The 23,673-nt window shown below is 30.2% G+C and overlaps 3 protein-coding genes across 3 annotated transcripts; 1 reads left to right on the forward strand and 2 right to left on the reverse strand.

Moving 5' to 3' along the window:
* Positions 1–4,812: 4,812 nt before the first annotated feature.
* LOC105775584 (photosystem II 10 kDa polypeptide, chloroplastic) lies at positions 4,813–8,303 on the forward strand. Its single transcript, XM_012598091.2, has 5 exons — positions 4,813–5,025; positions 5,648–5,706; positions 6,818–6,873; positions 7,956–8,008; positions 8,093–8,303. Exons 1-5 carry the CDS (start codon positions 4,857–4,859, stop codon positions 8,185–8,187), a joined length of 432 nt encoding a protein of 143 aa, XP_012453545.1. The 5' UTR covers positions 4,813–4,856; the 3' UTR covers positions 8,188–8,303.
* LOC105775576 (DNA repair protein recA homolog 1, chloroplastic) lies at positions 8,274–14,881 on the reverse strand. Its single transcript, XM_012598083.2, has 13 exons — positions 14,512–14,881; positions 13,726–13,817; positions 13,423–13,498; positions 11,996–12,058; positions 11,755–11,884; positions 11,522–11,607; positions 10,910–11,035; positions 10,599–10,703; positions 10,439–10,495; positions 9,986–10,048; positions 9,827–9,903; positions 9,392–9,464; positions 8,274–8,644 (listed from the first exon to the last, which is right to left on the reverse strand). The coding sequence occupies exons 1-13, from the start codon at positions 14,719–14,721 to the stop codon at positions 8,540–8,542; spliced, it is 1,263 nt and encodes a 420-aa protein (XP_012453537.1). The 5' UTR covers positions 14,722–14,881; the 3' UTR covers positions 8,274–8,539.
* Positions 14,882–16,681: 1,800 nt separating this feature from the next.
* Positions 16,682–21,856, reverse strand: LOC105775593 (NAC domain-containing protein 21/22). Its single transcript, XM_012598099.2, has 3 exons — positions 21,485–21,856; positions 18,396–18,670; positions 16,682–17,373 (listed from the first exon to the last, which is right to left on the reverse strand). The coding sequence occupies exons 1-3, from the start codon at positions 21,651–21,653 to the stop codon at positions 16,873–16,875; spliced, it is 945 nt and encodes a 314-aa protein (XP_012453553.1). The 5' UTR covers positions 21,654–21,856; the 3' UTR covers positions 16,682–16,872.
* Between the last annotated feature and the right edge of the window lie 1,817 nt (positions 21,857–23,673).

Genomic DNA, 23,673 nt, shown 5'->3' on the forward strand with positions numbered 1-23,673 from the left:
CATAATATTCATTTGCCTCAATTTGTCGAACCACTACTCGAATCCTAAACGGCGAGAAGGAACCAAAAAAGGGATAGTATTTGGTACATTAACAGAGTGTTATTTTTATTCTAATTTTTTTTTTAAATTTTCCTTTTTAATATATTATTATTTATCGAATTTTGCTTAGTTGGATTATTTTTAAATGATTTTAAAAACTTATTTCATTTTATCTTGATGGTGTATCTAAATATGAACACAAAATCAACTTTTGATTTATAATTCCAAATAAAGTCAAATATTTTTTATTAGTACAAATTAAACCAATTGGTCATATAGTTGCAGTTATAAAAATTCAATCATTTAACTAGATTCAACAGCTCTATTCATACAGTGGCCAACTGACATTATTTTGAATTGAACTTTATTCCACCTTAATTCGTCATACCGTCACCATTACATAATTAAACTTTATTCCCCCTCTCTAACCTATGGGATTTATAGCAGGAGGAAGTTTAATCAACTCGAATTGAAAATCAACTGATGTATCTGATGGGTGTCGAATCCACCAATATAAACTTACATCTAATTTTGCAATTTTAAGCAGTATAGGGAGTAGGGCCGATCCCTCAGAGACTGGGTTTACTGCAAATTGTTGCTCTCTTGACCAGATTTATGTTGGGGCAGTTGTCGTGCCCAAGAAATTTGGGGGAGGATAAAATCGAAAACCTGGAACCTGAAATAAATAAATAAAATGTGTAAAAAGTAAAAGCTGAAAATAAATAATAAAAAGCAGTTAAATAAATCTGAAGAAAAATTAATTAGAATAAGCTCAGCTTTAGGCACGAATTTTTCCTCGTCTTTGAACCGATCCTCGAAATTAGATGAACTCCTCTTTTCCAATAAGCTAGTTATAGCTACCAAGGACGCCTCGGACACCAACTCTTCCTTATATAAATTAGTTATGGAACGTCCAATAACTAACCCTTACCGATCGAACAACCACGAAACGTTCGTGATTTAGAACTCCAGCAGCCTTGCGTTCTAGAAGAGCCTAGCTCGAACCAATGTCCTCAACCGCTTGGGACATTTAAATCCGGTTACTACTTCCCTTGACGGAACCAAACAGCTATCTCCACTTGGCACGCCAATGTGTTCACAGAAAACCGATTAGAAACGTTCCTTTCGGAATTCCAATTGTACGTCTAACCACACTAACTCAAACGACGTCTTTTTTGACTTAGTGTTGATCTGACTTTATGAGCTGGCAAAATCATACTCTTAATCCGGAGAAATAATAAGTACTGAAATTTAAGAATTAATTTGCTCGGGTTCGTAACTCACGGATCTTGACGAAGTTAACACCGGCCTAAAGCTGAAATGGATACTTAATAAAAAAACTTGGTAATTAAAAACTTGATTAATGACTTGATACAAGACTTGATTCAAGACTTGATGATAAAATGAACAAAGTAGTCCACTATTTATACTAGTGGCTTTTCTAAATTAAGAGCCAACTAGTATAGAAAATCAAGGAATAAAATATTAAAAATCCCTACATAATCTCCCACTAAGTCAACAAAAATTTCAGCTAATTAATCTTGGAAAAATTCTGCTTTGGTCTTCCTTCTTTGCTTCTTTCTTCAATCTAGCCCAATTGTCTCCTTTTTCTTCTATTTAGCCCCAAATTGCACCCCTGCATAAAATTCAACAAAAACATGGAAAAATTAGTGGTGCACTCTCATAAATTAATAAATTTAATTACATAAAATATGTAACTGTAGCATTTAATCAGTATCGATTCAAATAAATGGTTGAATTGGGTTTTGAATGAACCCTTTAAAATTAATTGAACTGAACTTAAAAATCAATTGAACGGGCGATTGAATCGATTTTCTCTATTTTTTAATATTTTATTTTTAATAAAACCAAACCAAACCAACCGAACTGAAAATTAATGATCTGCTCGAATTGATTACCGATCTGATTTTAGAAAGAAGAAAAATAAAGAAAATCTAAAATTAATTTGAATTGTTTTGTTTTTATTTTGATGTATTTGGATAGTTTAGTTTTTAGTTTATAAGTTAAAACAATTGTATTTACTTGACTAGGAGATTTTCATTTTATATATAAAATAAATATTTTATATTTAGATTGGTGAAAATAACTTAATAGTAAAAAGTTAAATTGGTGTAATTTGGATTGATTTGGTTATGTTTGTGGCTTCATTCGGTTTCGGTTCATTTTATTTTAAAAAATCATAATATTACGTAGTAATATAAATATTTTTAAATCTTTCCGAATTGAGTTGTTACCACCTTTAACGAGTAATATTTGAGGGTCAAATTACTTGTCCAATCACTAAGCTAGTTAGAGAATTTTTGAGGTAGAGTGAAAAGCTGAAAAATAAGGTAAGAGAATGTGTTGAGGCATTTTTCCACCGGTGCTTGGGTTTTTCATGCATTTGGTTGATGAGAAATGAGCATTATTGATGAACTTTAAAAATATAAATAAAAAGATGTTAAAGATTTTTAAATTCTGTTATATAATTTTTAAAATTAGAACTAAAATGACAACTTCTGTAAACATTGAAGGGTTAAACTTGTTGAATTTTTTATATTTAGGATCAAATTAATAGAATGTGTAAACACTGGAGGGCTAAATTTGTTATTATGTCAATAAAAAAGCCCACGTTAGACTATCTGTCACTAAGTTTACGACAAAAGCGACTAAAATATTTAATTTCAAAAAGTTGAGTGACTAAATAAAAAAAATTAATAGTTAGGCGATCAAAATAGAACGAACTAAATAATTGGGTGACTACAGATTTCATCAATTGACATTTTCTTACATACACAAATCTGATTAGTATTAATCTTATCAAGAAAGACAAGCCAAATAAAGAAGCGGAGCTTTATCCCAACTAACTAAATACTTGTGAGAGTGTTTTGCAGTGCCACCCAAAGAAAATTCCTATTTATTCGGTCCAACTAATTATTAACCAAAACAGGTAATAGAATTAACTGTGTCGTGTGAAGTGAAATTGTAGATGTTATTAATTTAATCAGAGTACACCTCCCAGCCGATGAAAGTACTTCACCTTTTCAATTGCTCAGTTTCTTAATAACTTTACCAACATTACTTGCATAAGTCTCTTTTGTTACCCAACTATGAATAATTGATGATACATTCCTAAACCATTAGTAAGAGGGATACCACAAGCAGCACTTAAGGTGACTTGGCATGTACCTATGCCTAGGTGACTAGGAAAGTTTCATATGATGTGTGTTGAGTACTCAAATGGCATGTGCTAAAGGTATAAGCATTGGTAATGTTTTGTACGTATATGTGCTTACATAATGAGTATATTAGGAGTTGAATGTATTAAATATTGGCAAGTGCTTGAAATTGGCTATTCTTGTACTTAGTGTATGTTCATTAAGTTTGGAGGTGATTGGTATGTGTTTTTAGTGTTTCAAATTTGGTTTTTGGGTCGAGCTTAATATTAGGTGATGATCAATTAGGTATTAAAATAGGGTAGTTAGAGGGAAAATTTTAACTTGAAGAATCCATGTTCGATATCCTTATTTTAGGTATCAGTACCCAGTTTAGCAAAATATCAAATTATATAGGACATGGACTTAGGTATCGATAAATAGGCCCTTGAACAGGACTATTGCCGTGTTTCGAGCCTATTTGACCTTATGAACAGACTTAATTATAGGTCGGGTCATCCGTCTAAATCTGAAGGCCTGGTCAAAAAATAGGACGGTTTGGGCAAAAATATAAGCTTGAAAAATGAGCTTGGACAAAAAATAAGGTCCGTTTAGAAAATGAGCCGAGCCTCGGGCAAGACTTTTTTTGCCCAGCCCGGCTCAAAATTGACAAAAAAATTTATGTTGTTGTTTGTTGTTGTTTATTACTGTTATGTTGCATTTTTGCTACTGTTATATTGTTGTTTTGCTACCATTTCGTTTTTATATTGCTTCTATTTTATTGTTATTATTTGGATATTGTATAATTCTTATTTCATTGTTAATTTTGCTCTATTTTAGAGGTATTTACTTGTTAAGTTACCATTATATTAGTGTTATTTAAGTATAAATATATTTTTTATATGTATTTTCAATTTGTTGAGAAATATTTATTTTAATATTTTTAGTCTATTTGATGAATTATATTTTTTAAATTTATTTTTATAGAAAAATAATTTTAAAAAATTAATGTGGGCAGGCTGGTCCAGACCCAAGTTTAGTACTTTTATCCGAATTGGACTTGAGCAAAAGTTTAGGCCCATTTTTCGAGTCGGGCCTGTGTTTAATTTTTTGCATTGACCCAATCCAAATCCGACCCGACTCATGATCAACTCTACTTACAAGGTCCATAATTGATCTTAACACCTCCGAACACCTAAAAATTGATTTTAAGATATTTCAAAATAATTTTAAAATCCTATAATTGATTATTATTCATTTTTCATAATTTTATAGAAATGTTATAAATCTTAATTCTTTAAATCAAATATCATATGAACAATATTCAAATAATTCAACAATATAACGTGACATTTCACATTCGAAAAGATTGATTATAACTAAAGCTGCATAAATTGATTGGTGGGGTATTAGGATAGACTTTCAGGATTCTTCCGTTGTTTTGGAGAACATTAGAAGATTCAAGAGTGATCATTAGTCTGACCAAAGCATGCATTATTATATACATAAATTAATGCCAAAAAGTATTTCCACGTGTCAGCATGACAATCACTTTCTAGTATCTTCATATTATAAATATAATAATAATTATCAAATAGTATAAAATAATAATCCCATTTAGGCGAAAGCATTTCCAGCTACTCAAATAAGTAAGAAAAAAAAATGGCTGCCTCAGTTATGGCTTCGTCTTCTTCAGTAAGGCTTAAACCTAATTTCAATGTCGATAAATCAGGTGGTAGCAGAGGCGTCCCTTCCCTTGCTAGGGTTCCGTCTTCTTTCAAGGTTGAAGCTGGTAGTGGCAAGAAGAAGATCAAGACCGATAGCCCTTACGGTAATTGCTCACATTTTGTTTTTTGAAAGTAGGTTTTCGATTGGTAAATTTTGATTATAGAATTTGAATTTTTTCATGAACAAATTTGCACTGTTATTGATGATTCGTTAGCATTGTGAAATCGCATGATCCGTTTTTTGTTTTGTTCTTTTGTATATTTTAAAAAGTATTTGCCATCATTCCTTAAATTTTGTTTGTTTTGAAAATTTTACTTATAGTTCGAGTGCGATTCGAAATTTGAAGATTGGCATATTGTTCGAGCTCAATCGAAATTAATTTTTAAGCTCCGGCTCTACTAACGAGCTAATCAAGCTTGTTTATCATTGTACTCAAAGATCGAATTTGAACTCCATTAGCTTGGTTTGAAGATAAAAATTTTGAATAAGCTTAAATTCGGTTTAATCAATAGCTCCATTATTACTAAATTAAATTCAAATTACTTTTTATATTAAATATGAATCACTTTGTGAATATTAGTCTCGTATTTACTCTTTTATTTTGTAGAAAAATTATATATTTTGGTATAAAAGAATTCTCGAAATTTAAAAAAAAAGTGTAAAAATATTATATTCTTGTTTTTGTGAAATGATTTAGTTATAAATTTTAATAATGAATTTTGCAGGAATTAATGGTGGCTTGAACTTAAAGGATGGTGTTGATGCTTCTGGAAGAAGGGCTAAGGTTGGTACTGCCACGAGGAAATTATTCGATATCAATTTAGTTAGAGAATTTTTTAAAAATTAATTTTAAAAATAAATATTATTATATGGTATTTATCTTTTATTTCATATAAAATATTTAAATAAAACAAAAATATATGATTAAAAATAAAATATCAATAATTTAATTTAAAATTAATAAAATTTATTAATAAATTCTTTATTAGTTGTTAAATAAAATTATATATTTTATTTTATTTTATTTTATTCATTGTTTTAAAATTTATCTATCCACATGCTCAAGGTGAAATCAGAAAATTTTTTAAGAGGATGAAATTAAATTTTAATTTTATGAAGGTAAAAATATAATTTTACTATTTTAATAACTCATATTTATATTTTCTTTAAAGAGTTAAATCAAATTTTTATATTTTTAAGGAGGTAGAATATTATTTTACTTTTACTAATTTAAAATTTTAAAAATTTTAAATAGAAAATTTTTTATTTTAAGGGTCGGGGTAATTGCCAAGTGCCAACCCGTTAGTTTTGCTCCTGTGCCTAATCCATATAGGTTGCGCGTCAGACAGAAACTTAAATTCAGTTTGATTTTATTATCTACAAATTCAAATTAAATAATAAAAATATTTTATTATTTATATTAAATGGATAGATATTTAAAATAAAAATTTCTGTTCACGATTCCATCTAACAAACTAATTTCTCATGCACAAAACATTATTTGAAATATTTTATTTATTCGTTTGTAACAAACCCAACCTCAGTTGTCCTTTTAATATAATTTATTGAATATCAATTAAAGACATGAATTATAGTTACTATTTTTATCATTCTTTTGGGTTTTAAAACAACATTATTAAATAATTTCATGAATAAAGTGTAATTAGTAGATCAATCATTTTGTACAGACAATGAAATTTCAGTGTAAATCATCCAAGTCTTAACCTATTTATAAAAATCATAAAAGTGATTCCCTGCATTACACTTAATTCAATGATTACGAATTACATATAAATTCAATAATTTGGTGACTTTTCTATAATTAATTAGCATTTATGTATAGCTGTATATTTGTAAAAGAGATTGACAGATTTGAACTCTGAGAATTTATGTAGGGAAAGGGTGTCTATCAATTTGTTGACAAATATGGTGCTAATGTCGATGGGTACAGGTATGACAACCTATACTCCCCTTTTATTTCAATCATTATATAATTCTGTATTACATTTATTATGCTTTTCACCTCGCATCCCGCTTAAATTTCAATTAAATAATAAAATTGTTTTAATATTTCTCTATTATTTAATATATGAAAGATAAAAATTAAGATTCTAGTTTAAATATAGATCAAATTTAAGTTTGACTATGATGTTTTAAATATATACTCAATCTGGATTTAGATGAATTGAGCTCGTTTTATTTAATTATAATTTATTTATTTTAAATAATTTCATTATAAGTTTTGATTATATTTATTTTATTTGACACAATGTTTAGAATTACTATAGTTCATTTTAACCCATAAATAGGAGGATAATGCACTTTAATATACTTAAATTTACATCTTCTTGTATAGACAATAGTACCCATATCAATTGAATTAAAACTCGATTGACATTTAATTATAATCACAAACTCAATTTTTATGGTGTAAATTATACACGCGCATACATGCATACGCGTATATAGATAATACATTAGATAGGATGTATATGTACTTGCAAAGTCTTCGATCATGACTCATAAGTGTTAGGTAGAGGGTTGGCCCCCAAAATGATAATTTTGAGTTTAGTCCTTGTAATGGTGAGATTTCATTTTTAACCCCTAAAAGATTTTCTTGGTTTTGCCCTTGTGAGTTGGTGGCACAAGTTATACCAACCAGGGGCAAAGTTAAAGGGGCAGGGGGCATGGCCTGCTCCTTGATCCCTCCTAAAAATGAAAATTTGTTGGTTTTGTCCTTTTTAAATTACATATTTTTAAGTTAATTCAATGATAAATATAAAGTTTGAGCCCTCTAAAATGAAAAGTTTATAGTTTAATCCCTCAAAATTTGTGAAGTTTCATGTAAAAAATGATAAAATTACATTTTAGCTCTCCAAAAAATTTATAATTCAACTTCACCCCTCCAAAAAATTATGGGTTTGCCCCTGATACCAACTCGAGGAAAAAAAATCATTATAAAATAAAATTTTAAATTAAATAAATAATATGCAAATGCATGATTATCGTTTTTCCCTGATGATTGAACTGCAGCCCCATATACGACCCCAACGACTGGTCTCCCAGCGGTGATGTTTATACCGGTGGTACGATTCTTATTAAACTTTTGACCTAATGGGACAACGAACTCAACAATCAGGACAAATAAAGTTATATAAACGATGTTGCAGGGACTACTGGATTGGCAATATGGGCAGTTACCCTAGCCGGAATTCTTGCCGGAGGAGCTCTTTTGGTTTACAACACAAGTGCTTTGGCACAGTAGATACATATATTTCTATTAGTGATACTTGTATTATAGTCTCCAAGATGTAATTATGTTCTAATCAAAATAATTAAGCAACAAGTTGGTTTTGCATGTCTATATGTAGACATGTTGAATGTTTTGCCTTTGCAAAAATTAATTTGGTAATGTTAATAAGGTTAAACAACATATTAAAACCAAATCAAAAAGTTACTGTCTCGCCAATTCATAATCAGAATACACACATACCTTCTTCTGAAAGGCATGAAAACTCTCTGTTTCGGGCCCAATGCACAATGGCGAAACAAAATTCCGAGTACCTCTGCAGTTGATTGCCAAGGCCTTGTGGTAAAGACCAGTTAGTTCAATCTCATCATACCTCCTCATAAATATCTTCATCTTGGGGAGGAAATGACAAGCTCTTCACATGAGTTGAGCTCAAATGTTCGGTTCCATCCGCAATCATAGACCGAGCTATCTGCATTATACCAATAAAATATATGGTTATTTTGTTAAGAACAGATGAAAGAACTGTGGTTAGTATTCAATCAAAAATGCTGATCAAAAGAGAAACACTACAAGATCAACTGGGGCTCGAATCTTAGTACACGTGTTGAACTTGAAAACCAATCTGATTAACTTGAACCCAAATGCAACCCAATTGGATTTGACCATTAAAACCCAAACCCAAATTGACTCAAACTAAAACAGACGTGAACATGAAATGATCCAAACCTGAAGGGACTAGAATACAAAATGATCCAAACCTGTATTGGCCCGATGTGAAAACCGAGCTTCAAAACCAAATGACCTTAACTCAAAATTAACCCAAACCTAAAATGACACAAACTAAAAAATTGACCCAAATTAGTCCGATCTAGATCAACACAATCCACCCGTTTGACAGGTCTAATCATACATAATGTATTGACATGCATATGGTATTTGGAGGGTCACATTCTCAAACCTAAATCTAGGTGTGGGTCAGACTCAGGCACCAATACTTCAAGACAATTAGAAAAACAGAGGCGTAGAATAAGGGGTTATTATATACTGTACTATCTTCTAAGTTTTGGGGGTAGCTTTAGCATGTTCCTCCTCAACTGATCATACAACAAAAGAAAGAACAGTTTAGAGCTTCATGCATCATCAGTTGATTAAAGTGGACTAGGTTTCAATTTAATAGCATAATATGAAATATATATGTAGGGTTGAAGTACTGAACCTTCTCGATTTCGTCACGTAGAATAGGGTTGTCTCTCAAGTATTGTAGTGCTCTATCTCTGCCTTGCCCCAGCCTTTACAAAAACATAGAAAAACAAGACCATAGTAAGTCTAACTTCTATATCTCCTGACACATCGAATAACATTTACGATGCTAGTTCAAGCAAAACGAGTCTATGCAAAAATGTGAAATAAATGAATACGAGACACCAACAAGAGATTATGACTGTGCAGAACACAACGGTTAGTAATCTATGAGCAAAAATGTAGTAATTAGTAACTACACTACTGCCTAAATTAAAAAAGCTAATATCTGTATAAGTTACCAAGTCTAATTCTTAATAATCAGTTTTTGAAATTATAAGCAAGAAAACAAATAAAAAGATCTAAATTTGTCTTAAAAGTTTAGGTAGTAAAGACAAGCTTGAAAGCAAACCTATGGTCCCCATAGCTGTACCAAGAGCCCTTCTTTGTGACAACATCCATCATTTCAGCACAATCTAAAATGCATCCCTGTAGGCTTTTTCATTGTCAAAATAAAGAGAAAAAGTTTGAAAAATTTGGATGAATGTAAATATTTGATTGCATTACTTACCAATTTGCTTACTCCCTCTCCGAATATGATTTCAAATTCTGCTTGCTTGTATGGCCTTGAGACCTGCAACAACAATCAATTTGGTGACACATTTTCACCAGATATATTAAGTGCTATCAGGTCACCCTGGATAAGTTGACCTCTATTCTAATGGTACATTTATGTCAAATCTATAAGATTGAAAAGCATCAGATTTTATCGTTTAAGTTCCTTTCTTTTTCCTTCTTTTTGGGGAGGATATTTCCATCGAATCTTCCCATTTAATTGGGATGAAAGGACTTTTGATGAGAGTTGGTACCATGAGGCAACATGGGCCAAGCCTAAGATGCCTGAAAGCATTTCTAATGGTCTTTTGGCATGCATTATCGATTTTAGCTTTAAGACTAACAAGAACAACGAAGTGAAGTACAGATTCCCATTGTCATCAAATTTGCTGATATAATTCTTATTTACCTTACTCTTCTGCACTCTTACACGAACACGAAGCCCAATGTCCTCATCACCTTTAACCTACAATAATATGAATTATGTACTAGTAATGATAATATATTAAGTGATAAAACGGAAAAAACTGTAGTGGAAAATCAAGTAGCTACTGTGCTAATGTGCTTACAGACTTTATCTTCCCAGTAGAACGTATTTCAAGACGAACTGAGGCAAAGAACTTTAATGCAATTCCTCCACTAGTCACTTCTGGGTTCCCATAATATACTCCAATCTTTCAAAATCAGAAGCAATACTATCAATTGGTAGAAGGGAAGGGAAAAAAAGAAAAAGAACATTGAAATCATGTTGATCTAATCGAGAAACATAGAGTAAGGGATGTGCCTAAAAATAGTTTGAATTGGACACATTAGTGCCCTGTATATTGCAAGTGCAATTGCTTTTACTTCATCTTTCAACAAGAAGACAACTTCAAAGTACCTTATATCTTATTTGATTAAGAAAAATTAGAGTACAACCAGCTTTAGAAGCATTTCCTGACATCTTACGTAAAGCCTGACTCATAAGACGTGCTTGCAATCCCATTTGCTGCATCCCGATCTCACCCTATGTAATAAAATGCAACAAGAAAGAGCTTAGACATGGCAAAAGCATACAACAAGAAAAAGAAAAGAAAAAGAGGTGTACAAAAGGGGAAGAGAAGAAAAGAACAGATACGTCAAATACTAATTCTTAAAGTTTATAATGAAAATCACAGTTTAGAATAAAACACCAAAGTGACAATTGTTCTTGAGTTCTTTTTAAGATGCTCCATTGTTAGCTAGGTGTTAGCCTCAAATTCGAGTCTGTATTTTCCATTTGTTACATTACTTAATTGGTACATATCCTTATGTTCAATCAAGTCATGGATTCATAGAAGAGGCAAAAAATTTTAAAATAAATAAAGACATGTCCTGGTTTAGATACCCTTTCAATTGAAACTGATGGACTAAAAGGATTTTGTGGGGACAACTATTGTAGCTTTCTGACTGGAAAGACTCAATAAACCACAGGAATGAAATGTAATTTACTTTCTAGAGTAAAGAAGCATACTTCAATCTCTGCCCGTGGAGTGAGAGCTGATACTGAATCAACACAAATTAAATCTACAGCACCAGACCTGCACATACGATCCGCAACTGAAACATAACAACTTTATCAGTCTTATTTGTTGAGCTTACAGAAATAGTAAAATTTTCAAAAGCATCACATGTACTGCATCAGTTACGGCCTTCCTCAACCGTGACCACTTTCATAACTGCATAAAACGGGACTTGATATATTACTTTCTAATGCCATTTCCCCATTATCCGGCTGGCACACAATCAAATTCTCGACATCTACTCCCAATGCTTTTGAATATGCTGGATCAAAAGCATGCTCTGCATCAACAAGCATCGCGTTGCCACCAAGCTTCTGCATAATTAACATAAAAACAATGCATGTAGTATTTCACTTCATTGACCTTTTTGTAGCATAATAAATCAGAAACCAAACCGCCTAAGAAAAGGGCAGGAAGCTATCAACCTGCACTTCAGCAATGGCATGGAGTGCTAGGGTAGTTTTTCCACTACTTTCTGGTCCATATACCTGCCAAGTGAAACAGCAGATATTATGATGCCACTCAAAGCAGGTTTGGGTATAATATTGAAATTAAAACATGGAGTCTAATGTCATTAAATACCAAAGCTGGAAAAATTGAGAAGCACAGTGGTATTAAAGGAAACAAATTTAGAACCATGATTTACTAAAGCATATGTTCATTGGTTTCCTATGAGAATAGAATGATGTTTATGTCACAGAAATTTTGTTTCCAAAATGTTTTATCATCACGATAATATGATTTAATTTTTCAGATATCATAGTCACAATTGAGTCACCAGTTTCTTCCATATCCTATATTAAAGTCCAATCACCAATTGTACCTGGCAGATGAGTCCAAAACTCTCAAATCTACCACATGATCCATTATTAATTAATGTTGTAGGTCTGTGATGTGAGTAGAAACACAAAGAAATCTAATCATACAAGCATTGGAAGAAAATACGACTAACTTTAAGGCTACCAAAGTGTGAGGCATACTCATGAAATCATGTGGAATCAAGGGTCACTTGTCAACAAAGGTTGCATCACAGTGGTTCTCGGCTAGATAGTTAAACTTTTGGTTTCAATGTAATACACTAGCAGAAAACGACTCCTAAAATATTGCAAAACTTTCCTTAGAAATATATTCTTTATTTTTCAAGTCTCAACTCCTAAAAGCTTTCCACTTATTCTTTTTAAGCTTTTACTCTCTGGACTAATTCCCTAATTTGCACCAGAATTGGCCGTTTTGTTGCTTCGACCACAATCCTTAATTTCAGATGTCCTAAGCACTGGGCCTTTATGAGAGTAATTAGTCATCTAGCACAGAGGCACATCACTAAACAAAATTCATAAGGCAAGTGAAAATGAAGGACATGTTTGAATATCAATTTAGGAAAAATGAAAAGTTGCAGCAACATGCTTATGGCCTAAGGGCCTTTGCTTCCATGAAATAAGGTGAAGATAAGAAACTTGCAGGAGTAATGTCTAAACATAGTTTGTCAGTTATCATTCTATCTATTACTTTCTTAATGAAGATGTGTTAACAATTCTTTCACTTCATCTTGTTTATTAAAATTTTCAAATCAAGTAATAACACCGTGAATGACACTTTAGGATCAGCTTTTTGGATACAGAAAGTAGTAGAAGCAAACATTCAAAGTATGAGGACAGATTGCTTCCTTTTTCAGTTACAGTGTTTCCAAGCCCTAATTCATAATTTCTACATATTGGCCAATTACAAAGTTACCATTTTTCCTCTCCACCATCATCAAAAGGAAACTAGCATAGCCAGATAATGTTCATTCAAATAATTATTTTGATTCAAATTCATGGAGAAATGGAATGATGTAGAAGGAGAAAATCAATACCTCCACAATTCTTCCTTTGGGAAGGCCACCACCTAAGGCTAAATCTAGCGTCAAACAACCACTTGGAAAAGTTTCACTGAAATGGATTAAGTTTTACCAAATGAAGTCAGGCTAAACACAATTCCAGTTAAAATTCTATAACTAAATGCCTCATAGAATCTCAACATAATACTTGCCATAGCGAGCACAATTTTTTCCAGTCTAAACAAGAAAGGAACAAAACCCGAATTCCACATATCAAAGTAAATCAATAAGAATATCCTTAAATAAAACAAGAATGTTATGGTAAGTTCGAAAACATACACCAATGCTCCACCAGCACTCCCCAATCTTGTAACACTTCCTTTTCCAAATGAACTATTTATATCATTCATTGCAGCCTCCAATGCTTTTTGCTGGAATGAAAAAGAAAGAAAAGGAATCAAGCATATAACATTAAGCATTCAAATAAAACTAATCTCGACTAACATATTCTGACAAAACACAACAAAGGGGAAGGCAGTATACCCAAAACCAAATTCATCAAGAACAGGGTAGATGATTACTTTTGTTCTTGCATTTTGCATTGGAAAATTCACTATAAAGCCAAAGCAGATTGTAGAGAACCAAAATCATAATCGACATAGCAATGAACACATGACTAAAACAAAAATACAAATTCCAATATTAGTGGTAGTAAGTGTCGAATGCAGCTATGTTCCAACAAAGATATCCTCTCTTTTTTATTCTTATTTTTCATATATTCAGAGGATTATATCTCAGAAATGGCTAGTATAGGAAAAATGAAAATCCATTAACATAGTACAAAGTGCTCTATATGAAAGTAAACTATTTTTTACCATCCAAAGTTTTTACTGAAGTTTGAATTTTTAAAAGCAGAAAACCAACCAAGTTAGCAAATGAAACAAACCCAAACCGCAGAATTGCAAGCAAGTTTCAAATGGGGCAATTTTTTTCTTGCTAAGCCAAGCAAAAAAAAAAAAAAAACCCCACAAAAATGAATAGCTCTAAATGACCAAACTCTTCGAAGTGAGTTTTCAAAGCAATCCCAGAACTATAGCAATGAAAAAAAGGAGGAAAACGGGTTACCCGGTCGAGGAAACGGGAATCAGGGTCCGGTGAGAGAGCACCATTAACTTTGGGTTCGAATTCACAGTGAACTTTCCTGGGTGGTTTCTTGGCCGCCGCTAAGTGGAAGTTGGATGAAGTGAGAAACGGACGTCTTTGGAAATGGGTTGGGAAAGGCAAAGAGTGATGGTGGAGTTTCAGTTCCAAAGAGAAAACTAAAGAAGAATCCATGCAATTAAAATTTGCTCACAAAGTACAGTTCGAAAGCTTGAAGAAGCTGCAGCTAAGGCGGCTTCTTCTTCTTCTGCTCTTGCTTTCAAGAACTATTAACTATTTACAGTAATTTTTTCTTTAGTTTTATCTTTCTGCCTCTTCCGCGGTCGAGATTCTCATTTTTTCGACATTATTGGTTGTTAAAAAAAAAAAAAAAAGTACTTCCGACTTTGCAAGGTTAAAAACTAAAAATTGTAGCTTTTCCTCTTTAAAAGTATTTTTGGTATCTAATTATTTTTCATCTCTTTAATAATATAATATTTTTTAGATGCTTAATTATAAATGTGTTAAAATTATTAATTAAAATAAAAAATATTCTTTAAAATACTAATTATAAATATTTAATGGTTATATTTAAATATTTAAAGTATAATTTATATATTCTAATTAAATTTTATAAATAATTAATATTTATTGCTTAAAATATTTAAAATTTATATTTCATATATTAAAATATTAACAACAAGTTATAATAATTTTTATATTCATACTAAAATATAATAATATTAACTAATTTAAATATTATTTAAATACATATTTGTTACTTGATAATAACATGTCTAAAATAGACATTTTATTTCTCAAAAGCACTTTTTGACAGCAATGCTAAACAGTTAAATTTTAAACCAAACTTTTCAAAATCACTTTTCCACATCACTTTTCAAAAGCATTGCAAACTAAGCTAAGGTTTTTAATATGCAAGGGCACCAACAGAGCTCAGTGTCTATTAGGTCTCGGTTTCGAGATGAGCGCTGGGAAAAAAATATTTTGGATAAATTATCTATTAGTCCCTATACTTTGAAAAAGTTATATATTTAGTTCATGCACTTTAATTTAATCACTTTTAGTCCCAGTCTTTTTGAATTTTAAAATTTTAGTCTTGACATAAACAGGTAGTATGCGTACAATTGTAGATTCAATTCGTCCACGTTCTCCAATTGGATCATGCCAAGTCCTTACACTTTTTGAATTTTAGAATTTTAGTCTTGACTCAAATCACACTTGTTAATCAATTACTAGATTTTTAGTAAGCAATATGTGAAAGCTGACACAGCATGACACATATAAATAATATGTTTACTACATCAGATTTTGAAAACAATAGAACTTAATGAATTAACAGTTATCATTTAGCGAGGACTAAAATTGTAAAATTCGAAAAGTAAAAGGACTAAAAAGACCAGATAAAAGTACAAGTATTAAATCCACAACTTTCATAAAATACAGGGACTAGTAACAGAATTTAACCAATTTTTTTCCAGAATCTAACCCAATATTGATTTAAAAAGGTTTAATTTCAGTTTTAGTCCCTCTACTATGTTGAAATTTGAATTTATATATTTTACTTTAATATGATTTTCACTACGATTATATTGACAACTCATTTAAAATTAGTCTCAATCATCGATAATATTTGAATTTACATATTTTACTTTAATATCATTTTCTTTTTATGATCGTTCATGTCTATTTTACAAGTATGGTTCAAGAAGATTAATTCTTTTGAGGTTCATGGTTAGTACAAGAGGGCATTGATCCCTTAAAATGACAAATTTTAATTTTAGTCCTTTGAAAATTTTATAATTATAAATTAATTTAATGGTAAAATACACTTTGATCTCCCAAAGATGAATTTTTTTAAATTTAATCCTTTTAAAATTGTAAAATAACAAGCATATAAAAGATAAAATTATATTTTGACCCCTTTAAAATTTTATAATTTAATTTTGACCTCTCCAAAAGTAAACTCCTGACTTCATCCTTATGTGGCTATCTCTCCCAATAATCTTATCTCCGAGGTCAGAACTCAAATTTTCTTATTAGGAGTGCAAAACAACTATACCCAACATTTACTGATAAAATATGAAAATATTTATAAAACTAATCCAATTTTGCACTAATTTAAATTTACCCCCTCTTCCACAACCCTATATTTGATTCAAATAAACTTTGATGGTTACAATTTTCTCCTTTAGGACCATCACATATCTTAAATAAAATGTTGAAAGGAAGTGGGGCAAATAATTTATGATACCCCAAATTAGTATAATGTGTTTTTTTTTTTTACAAACATTTTTTTTTGGTTCTAAAACCCTAATGACAATATAATTAATAATTAATTCCAAATGTAGGACAATCCCAAATTCCAGACAAGTAGCTGTGGTCTGAACTAATTCCTCCATCGAAGCTTGTCGATTCCTTGACATTAAGATAAGTATCCAGCTGTGTCAGATTGTTCAATACAGCTTTGATCACCATTTTGTCTCGTGGGAATGAATCTAAACATGAAGTTATGTCGTTAATGGCTGGCATCATTTGTTGTTGTTGTTGTTGATGATCGACCGATGATGATGATGTTAGGGTTTCAGTTGGCATGTTCGGTTGCATTTCGACTTTGAAACTGTTCGGATCGGTTTGAGATAGAACGGAGAAGCAGGGCACTTGCTCGTTGGAGTTCGGTCCGGTGTGGTCGGAGATTAGGTAAGGATCCGTCAATGGTGGGAGCTGGGATGAAGAGCTTGTGTCGTCCAAACAGGTTGTTCCCATGCTAGAAGGTTTGGTAATGGTGTCTCTTGTTTTATGGAAAACTCGACATAAGACCCAATCTTCCTACATATGTTTCGAAATATAAGAAAAAAAAAACATTACATTATTAAACCTAAATAAGAATAGTCGATTGAGTCTTGATTAATTGATATCGACATCATTATCAATACGGGAGGATGTTGTTCACGATATTGAATCGTATTATATAGAAATTTTAAAACTATATATATATATAAAAGGGAGAAGACAAAATCAAATTAAAATAATCGGCTCTGGATAAAAGAAAATCACATAGAGATCTGACTTTTGTCATCAGTCACATATTTTTATTATTATTACATTTTATATTGCAACATGTCCCAAGATTCATGCAAAAATCCAAGGAATTTCTTAAAATGTAAAATAAAATAAATAAACTCGAAAGCATCCTAATTAGTATATTTGATATGATCTGATAGTAATTTGTTTTTAATATTTAACATTTCATTTTAATTTTTATTACGGGATATATATCACCTTTTAAACTTGCTTGTAAAGTTTAAAATCTTCATAAATAATTTTATATTTTTAGGTAAAATATGCTATTAAGTTTTTTATTTATTTAGAAATTAGTCTATATATTTTTATTTTCAAGAATTTAGTCTTTTTATTTTTCGATTCAAAATCAAGTCTAATTGTTAACCACTTTAAATTTTTTTGTTACATCTGTTGCTATGGTATTTTGAAATTTTAAAAATTATTCACTCGATAGCTATTTAACTAAAAAATGGTATTGTAATGAACCTGAATTTAACAAAAGAATTTACTTTTTAAATCTAAAAAGTGGAGGGACTAAATTCTAAATTTACAAAAAAAGTATAAATACTTATAACATTTTTAATTAATTTTTAATAAGGAAAGAGGTAGAGATGTTTAGAGATCAAACCCAAAATTTAATACCAATCAAGATTATTTTAAGGAAAATCCTTTATCATTACACCACAGACTCGGTTAATTTTTTTCAAGAAATCATTAATTCAAATTAATAAAATTTTAAAACTTAAACCGAAAATGTGTAATGTGTAATGTGTAAGTAAAGAATGTACCTTGAGAGTGGCAAGGTTTGGAGGAGAAAGGGGGCCATCAAGCCTGAATTCATGCATGACCCAATCAGACTTTGTACCTTTAGGTGCCCTGCCATTGTAGAACACCAAGGTTTTCCTCATTCCTACCACCATGCCTTTGCTATGGATTGCCCTATCTTTCCCCGTTGCCTTCCAATACCCACTGCATGTTGCCCTATTTGTCCTCAGCCCCGTTGCATATTTCCTGTCTCTTTTGCTGTAAAAATACCATTCTTTGCCTCCCACTCCAGCCGTTTCTGCCATGTACATTTCCCAATTCCCATAAATATATTCATTTATTTTTATAAAAAAAGCCCTCGGTTTGAGGCTTATAGATGATGAGATTTGGATTTTAGATATATATAGATTGCTATATCACTTTTTGTACATTGAATTGATGTTACGGGTCAACAGTATACCAAATTCAGTTTCGAAAAATAATTAAAAGCTAATCTTCCTTTTATAAATTAATAAATCTTATATGATAGGACCTCATACCATAATCTTCAAAACCTCAACTTTACAATTTTAAACACATCATCCTTTGATTTTGTACATAAGGAAATGAGTTGTCAAACCCTAATGTAAAGATATATATTGGTAAACCCTAATAAAATATATAGTTAGGTTGATCCAAAGAACTATATATTAACAAATACTTGTAAAACAAGGTCAATATAACATTGTTATTTGTATATAATTTTGGGGTACTCAGCTTTATATTTGCTAATGTGTATAAAAAATATTTGTAGCTAGACTTGCATGCATCACATGGATATATATGCCTTATATAAATTAATATATTTGACTTTATATTTTGATCTTTGTAATTATATGCAATAATGCTTGGTCATATATCTCTGAAGTCACTTATGGGTTTTGATTAATAATATTTTGAAAGTTGAATAAATCATATATATATATATATATATATATATATATTTCATAAACTAAATTATTTGGTTATGATGGAGAAATTATTTTATGAACCTTTCCCGCCACATCATCTATGGTCCCTTTTTAATTATTTAACGATATTTCAATAATTTATTCCATGTCATTAATATCTAATTGTGATAATTTTTTTACTTTGAATCCTAAACCTCTAATCTTGAACTCTAAACCCTGAACCTTAAATCTCACAACTTGAATCATAAACCACGAACCTAAACCCAGAGTCTTAAACGCAAAACCCCAAACTCGAATCAAAATTGGGTTTAAGGTTTCAAGTTTTGAATCAAGTTTGAGGTTTAGAGTATTGGGTTTGGAGTCTAAGGTTCAGGGTAAAAAAAATTACCGAAATTATGTATCAATAATATGAAAAATTTTGTTGAAAAATCATTAAATAATTAAAAAGGAACTACGAAAGATGTAGTGATAAAGATCCATAAAATAATTTATCGGTCATAATCTCATTGGTCAAGTTGAAAAATAAATATGTTTTTAGGATAAGTATGATGATCATATAAAATCTCAAAAAAGAATAAATAAATTATGATGATGTTGAAATTAGGGTTGATAAGCACGTGGCAGTCCAAATGTAGAAGCATCAAAAAGTTTGTTCACTAACCGGCTAGCTGTGACCTAAAATAGGTGACCCAATCAAATAATTTTGCAGTTGAAAGGTCAATTTCTGTCTCTTAATATAGAATTATTGAAGATAATAATTGTAATTTGCCAAAAAGACAAAAGGATAAGTTGCTTTGCTTACACGTGTGGTATGTGTGAAATGTGAAAGTTTGAATATTTAGATTAAAAAAGAAAAAATAATTTCCACCATATTTATATTTATAAAATAAAATAAGTATTAAATAAATTAAATAAAAATTATAATTAATGTGATAGTTTATTGGATTTGGTGTGTGAATATAAGAAGTGATCCAATTCCTTGAAAAACCTTTAGATGACTTTTTATTATTTTTCAAAATTTTAATTAATTAATTAATTAATTAATTATCTCAATCACTTTCACAGCTTTTAGTTGGGACAATGCCAAGACTGTCAATTTCATTAAAAAGAAGTAGAATATGAAATTGTTGGATTATATTATTAATAATAAAATAAGATTGATGACTTTAATTATTTAAATTTATATATAATAATTTTTATTTAATATATAAAAATGTTATAAAATACTAAAAGAATTTCATTAACAAAACACTTCTCTTGAAATAACAATCTAATATTTCAATACCTATCAATATGGATTTATAGATAATATTCAATTTTCAGGTCACATACATACCAACCACACCACTTTTCAAATTCAATTTTATATATATTTCAATGTATTTTCCGGAATGAGTCCAGTAACTAATCATCCGCATTTCGTAGATCCATTAAAGGGGTAGATGCTGGTCATGAGTTTTAAAGTTGTTCCATATCCAAGGCTAGAATTGATACTCAACCACTGGTTAAGGTAGGAGAGACCCTTATAATCTCACCTAATTCCCGTGGATTTTTCTTTAAATCATATTCTAGAATGAAAAACTAATATTTTAGAATTAAAATATGAAAATTAGGGTTGAGAGAAGAGTTTAATTATCATAGAACATCAAATTATTACTCAAAATTCGCACTTAAATTCACACTTTTTTATTATTATTGTTATAACAATGATGTCAGTCGAGCTAAAGTTCAAAAAAATCACGAATTAAATGTGAAAAATACTAAAAGAAGAACATTATTAATAGGAAATATCTTTCAATATTATCCATTTCATTACTAAAAACTAGAAAAAAAGATATTTATTTATTTTCTGTAGAGAATATTAAACACTTCCCCACCACAAAAGCAGAAAAGATTCACATAAAATGTATCTTTATATGTGTATATATATATATATCCATTTATAGCCGATCCAGTTGCTATCATCTTTCCATGTATCAAATTATGCAAACAAAAACACAATTCCTCAAGAACAAAAAGCAAAGATCAGAAACCCAGAAAAACATACGAATTGGTTCATCGTTTCATGCAGTTACGTGTTATCTTGGATGTAGTTTTTTTTTTTTATCGAATTTAAAACCCAGAATTTGTAGGTTAAATAAAAAGAAGAAGAAGAAGCTTACCAGGAATATCCCATGGCTCACACTTGTTGAGGTCAACTTCGATCATGAGTTGCAAAGTATCAGCAGAAGCCACCTTCTTCATCAAATAATCACAAACCAGTTCTTCATCTTTAGGGTGGAACCTGAAACCAGGTGGTAACTTGGCTTCCACCAAGCTTATGTTACTCATTTTTTTTTATAAAAAAAAAAAAAGATTTTGGATTTAATTTAAGACAAGAAAGAGATGAGAAACAAGTGTTTGCATCCCAAAATTGGAACTGTGTTTTATCTTTTTGGAGATGAAAATAGGTCTCTTATAGTTATGGAGAAGGCAAAGAAGAAAAGAAGAGGGGGAATAAATAAAGAGGGTTGGGGGATGGGGGGTTGTTTTATTGAAGTCAACTTGGTAAAAATAAAATGGACCCTAATGCGTATAGCATATATATATATATAGGTTTTATTTATTTTTAAATATTTATATATTTTAAAGAAAGTTAAAATATGTCATAAGTCCCTGTATTCTTTGTAAATTTAGAATTTAGTCCTTATATTTTTATTTCTAGGAACTAATCCTTTTACTTTTTCAGATTTTAAAATTCAAGTCCAACTGTTAATTTGTTAAAATTATTTTGTAAATTCAAGTTCATTACAACATTATTTTTCTAGTTACATACCTACCGAGTAAGTTTTTCTTTTTATTTCAAAGTGTCGCACCAAAAATATTAACAAAAATCAATAGTGTCAACAGTTGGACCTGAATTTTGAAATCTAATAAATAAAGAGACTAAATTCTTGAAAATAAAAATAAGGGACTATATTCCAAATTACACCCATGGTCATTTTTGTTTACATTAGGTTACATTTTAATCGCTTATGTTTGAAATATTACGTTTTAGTCACTTAAGTTATCGTGTTATAACATTTTAGTCATTAAGCCGTTAATTTTTGTTAATAGTGAAACAGTAAGCTGATGTGGCATGTTAAATCATCATTTCAAATAAAAATTTTAGGTTAAATTATACAATCCATCCCCATATTTTTTTCGTTTTGACCAATTTAATTTTTTTCTTTTATGTTCTTTAAACTTTCCCATTTTTTTCATTCTCTTTTGTTTCTTCCTCTGTTTTCTTACATTCTCCATTTCTTTTAACATATTAGGAAGTCGAATTGGCAGTGAAGAAAGAAGTAGGGAGTCGAGAGCCATCATTGCCTATAACCAAAACCCATAAATCCATACCATGCTTCTTTCTTCATTGCCAATTCAACTTCTTGATATGTTAAAAGAAATGGAGAATGTAGGAAAATAAAGGGAGATGCAGAAGAGAATGGAAAATAATGAAAAAAAAAAGGAGTTAAAAGAACATAAAAGAAAAAATTAAATTGCTCAAAATGAAAAAATATGGAGACCAATTGTATAATTTAACCTTTTTTTTTTGTTTGAAATGATGATTTAACGTGCCACGTCAGCTTACCGTTACACCATTAATGATAATTATCGGTTCAGTGACTAAAATGTTACAACACGATAATATAAGTAATTAAAATGTAACCTGAGGTAAACAAAAGTAACCATGGGTGTAATTTACTGGATAATAAATAAGCTCAAGTTTGAGTTAATATTATTGGCATTTTCCTTAATTAATAAGTTAATTCGGCTTAAGCTCTGCTACAAGTACAGCCGAGCCGAGCCGAGCCAAGCCTTGATAAAGATTTTTATATTACTAAATAATATTTTAAAATTGATAATGAAATATATTTAAGTATTTAAAAATGAAAACACAATAAATTTTTAATATTTTAATAATGAAAAAGGGTGGGTTGAGCTTAGAGTGGGTGCATATGCTTTCTAAAGAAGTAAACGGTTAGTCATAAAATGTGATTCATTTTCATGGATGAGAATCGAACCTCCAAATTATAATTAAAGAATGAGGTAATTATATAGAGGTGTTCATGGGCCGGGTCCAACCAAAATCTTAGACCCGTTTGCTAGGCCCGGGCTTGACCCGACTTGCCCGTATTAAAATTTTTATATAATTTTTAAATATATATATAATACATCAAAAATACTAAAAACATTAAAATAAATATTTCCCAACAAATTGAAAATAAATTTTAAAAAATATGTATATTTAAATAACACTAAAATAGATGCAACTTAACAAACAAATACCTCTAAAATAATAACAAAATTAACAATAAAACAAGTGTGA

This window comes from Gossypium raimondii, chromosome 1 (assembly GCF_025698545.1).
Source record: "Gossypium raimondii isolate GPD5lz chromosome 1, ASM2569854v1, whole genome shotgun sequence".
In the NCBI taxonomy this organism is placed as follows: Eukaryota; Viridiplantae; Streptophyta; class Magnoliopsida; order Malvales; family Malvaceae; genus Gossypium; species Gossypium raimondii.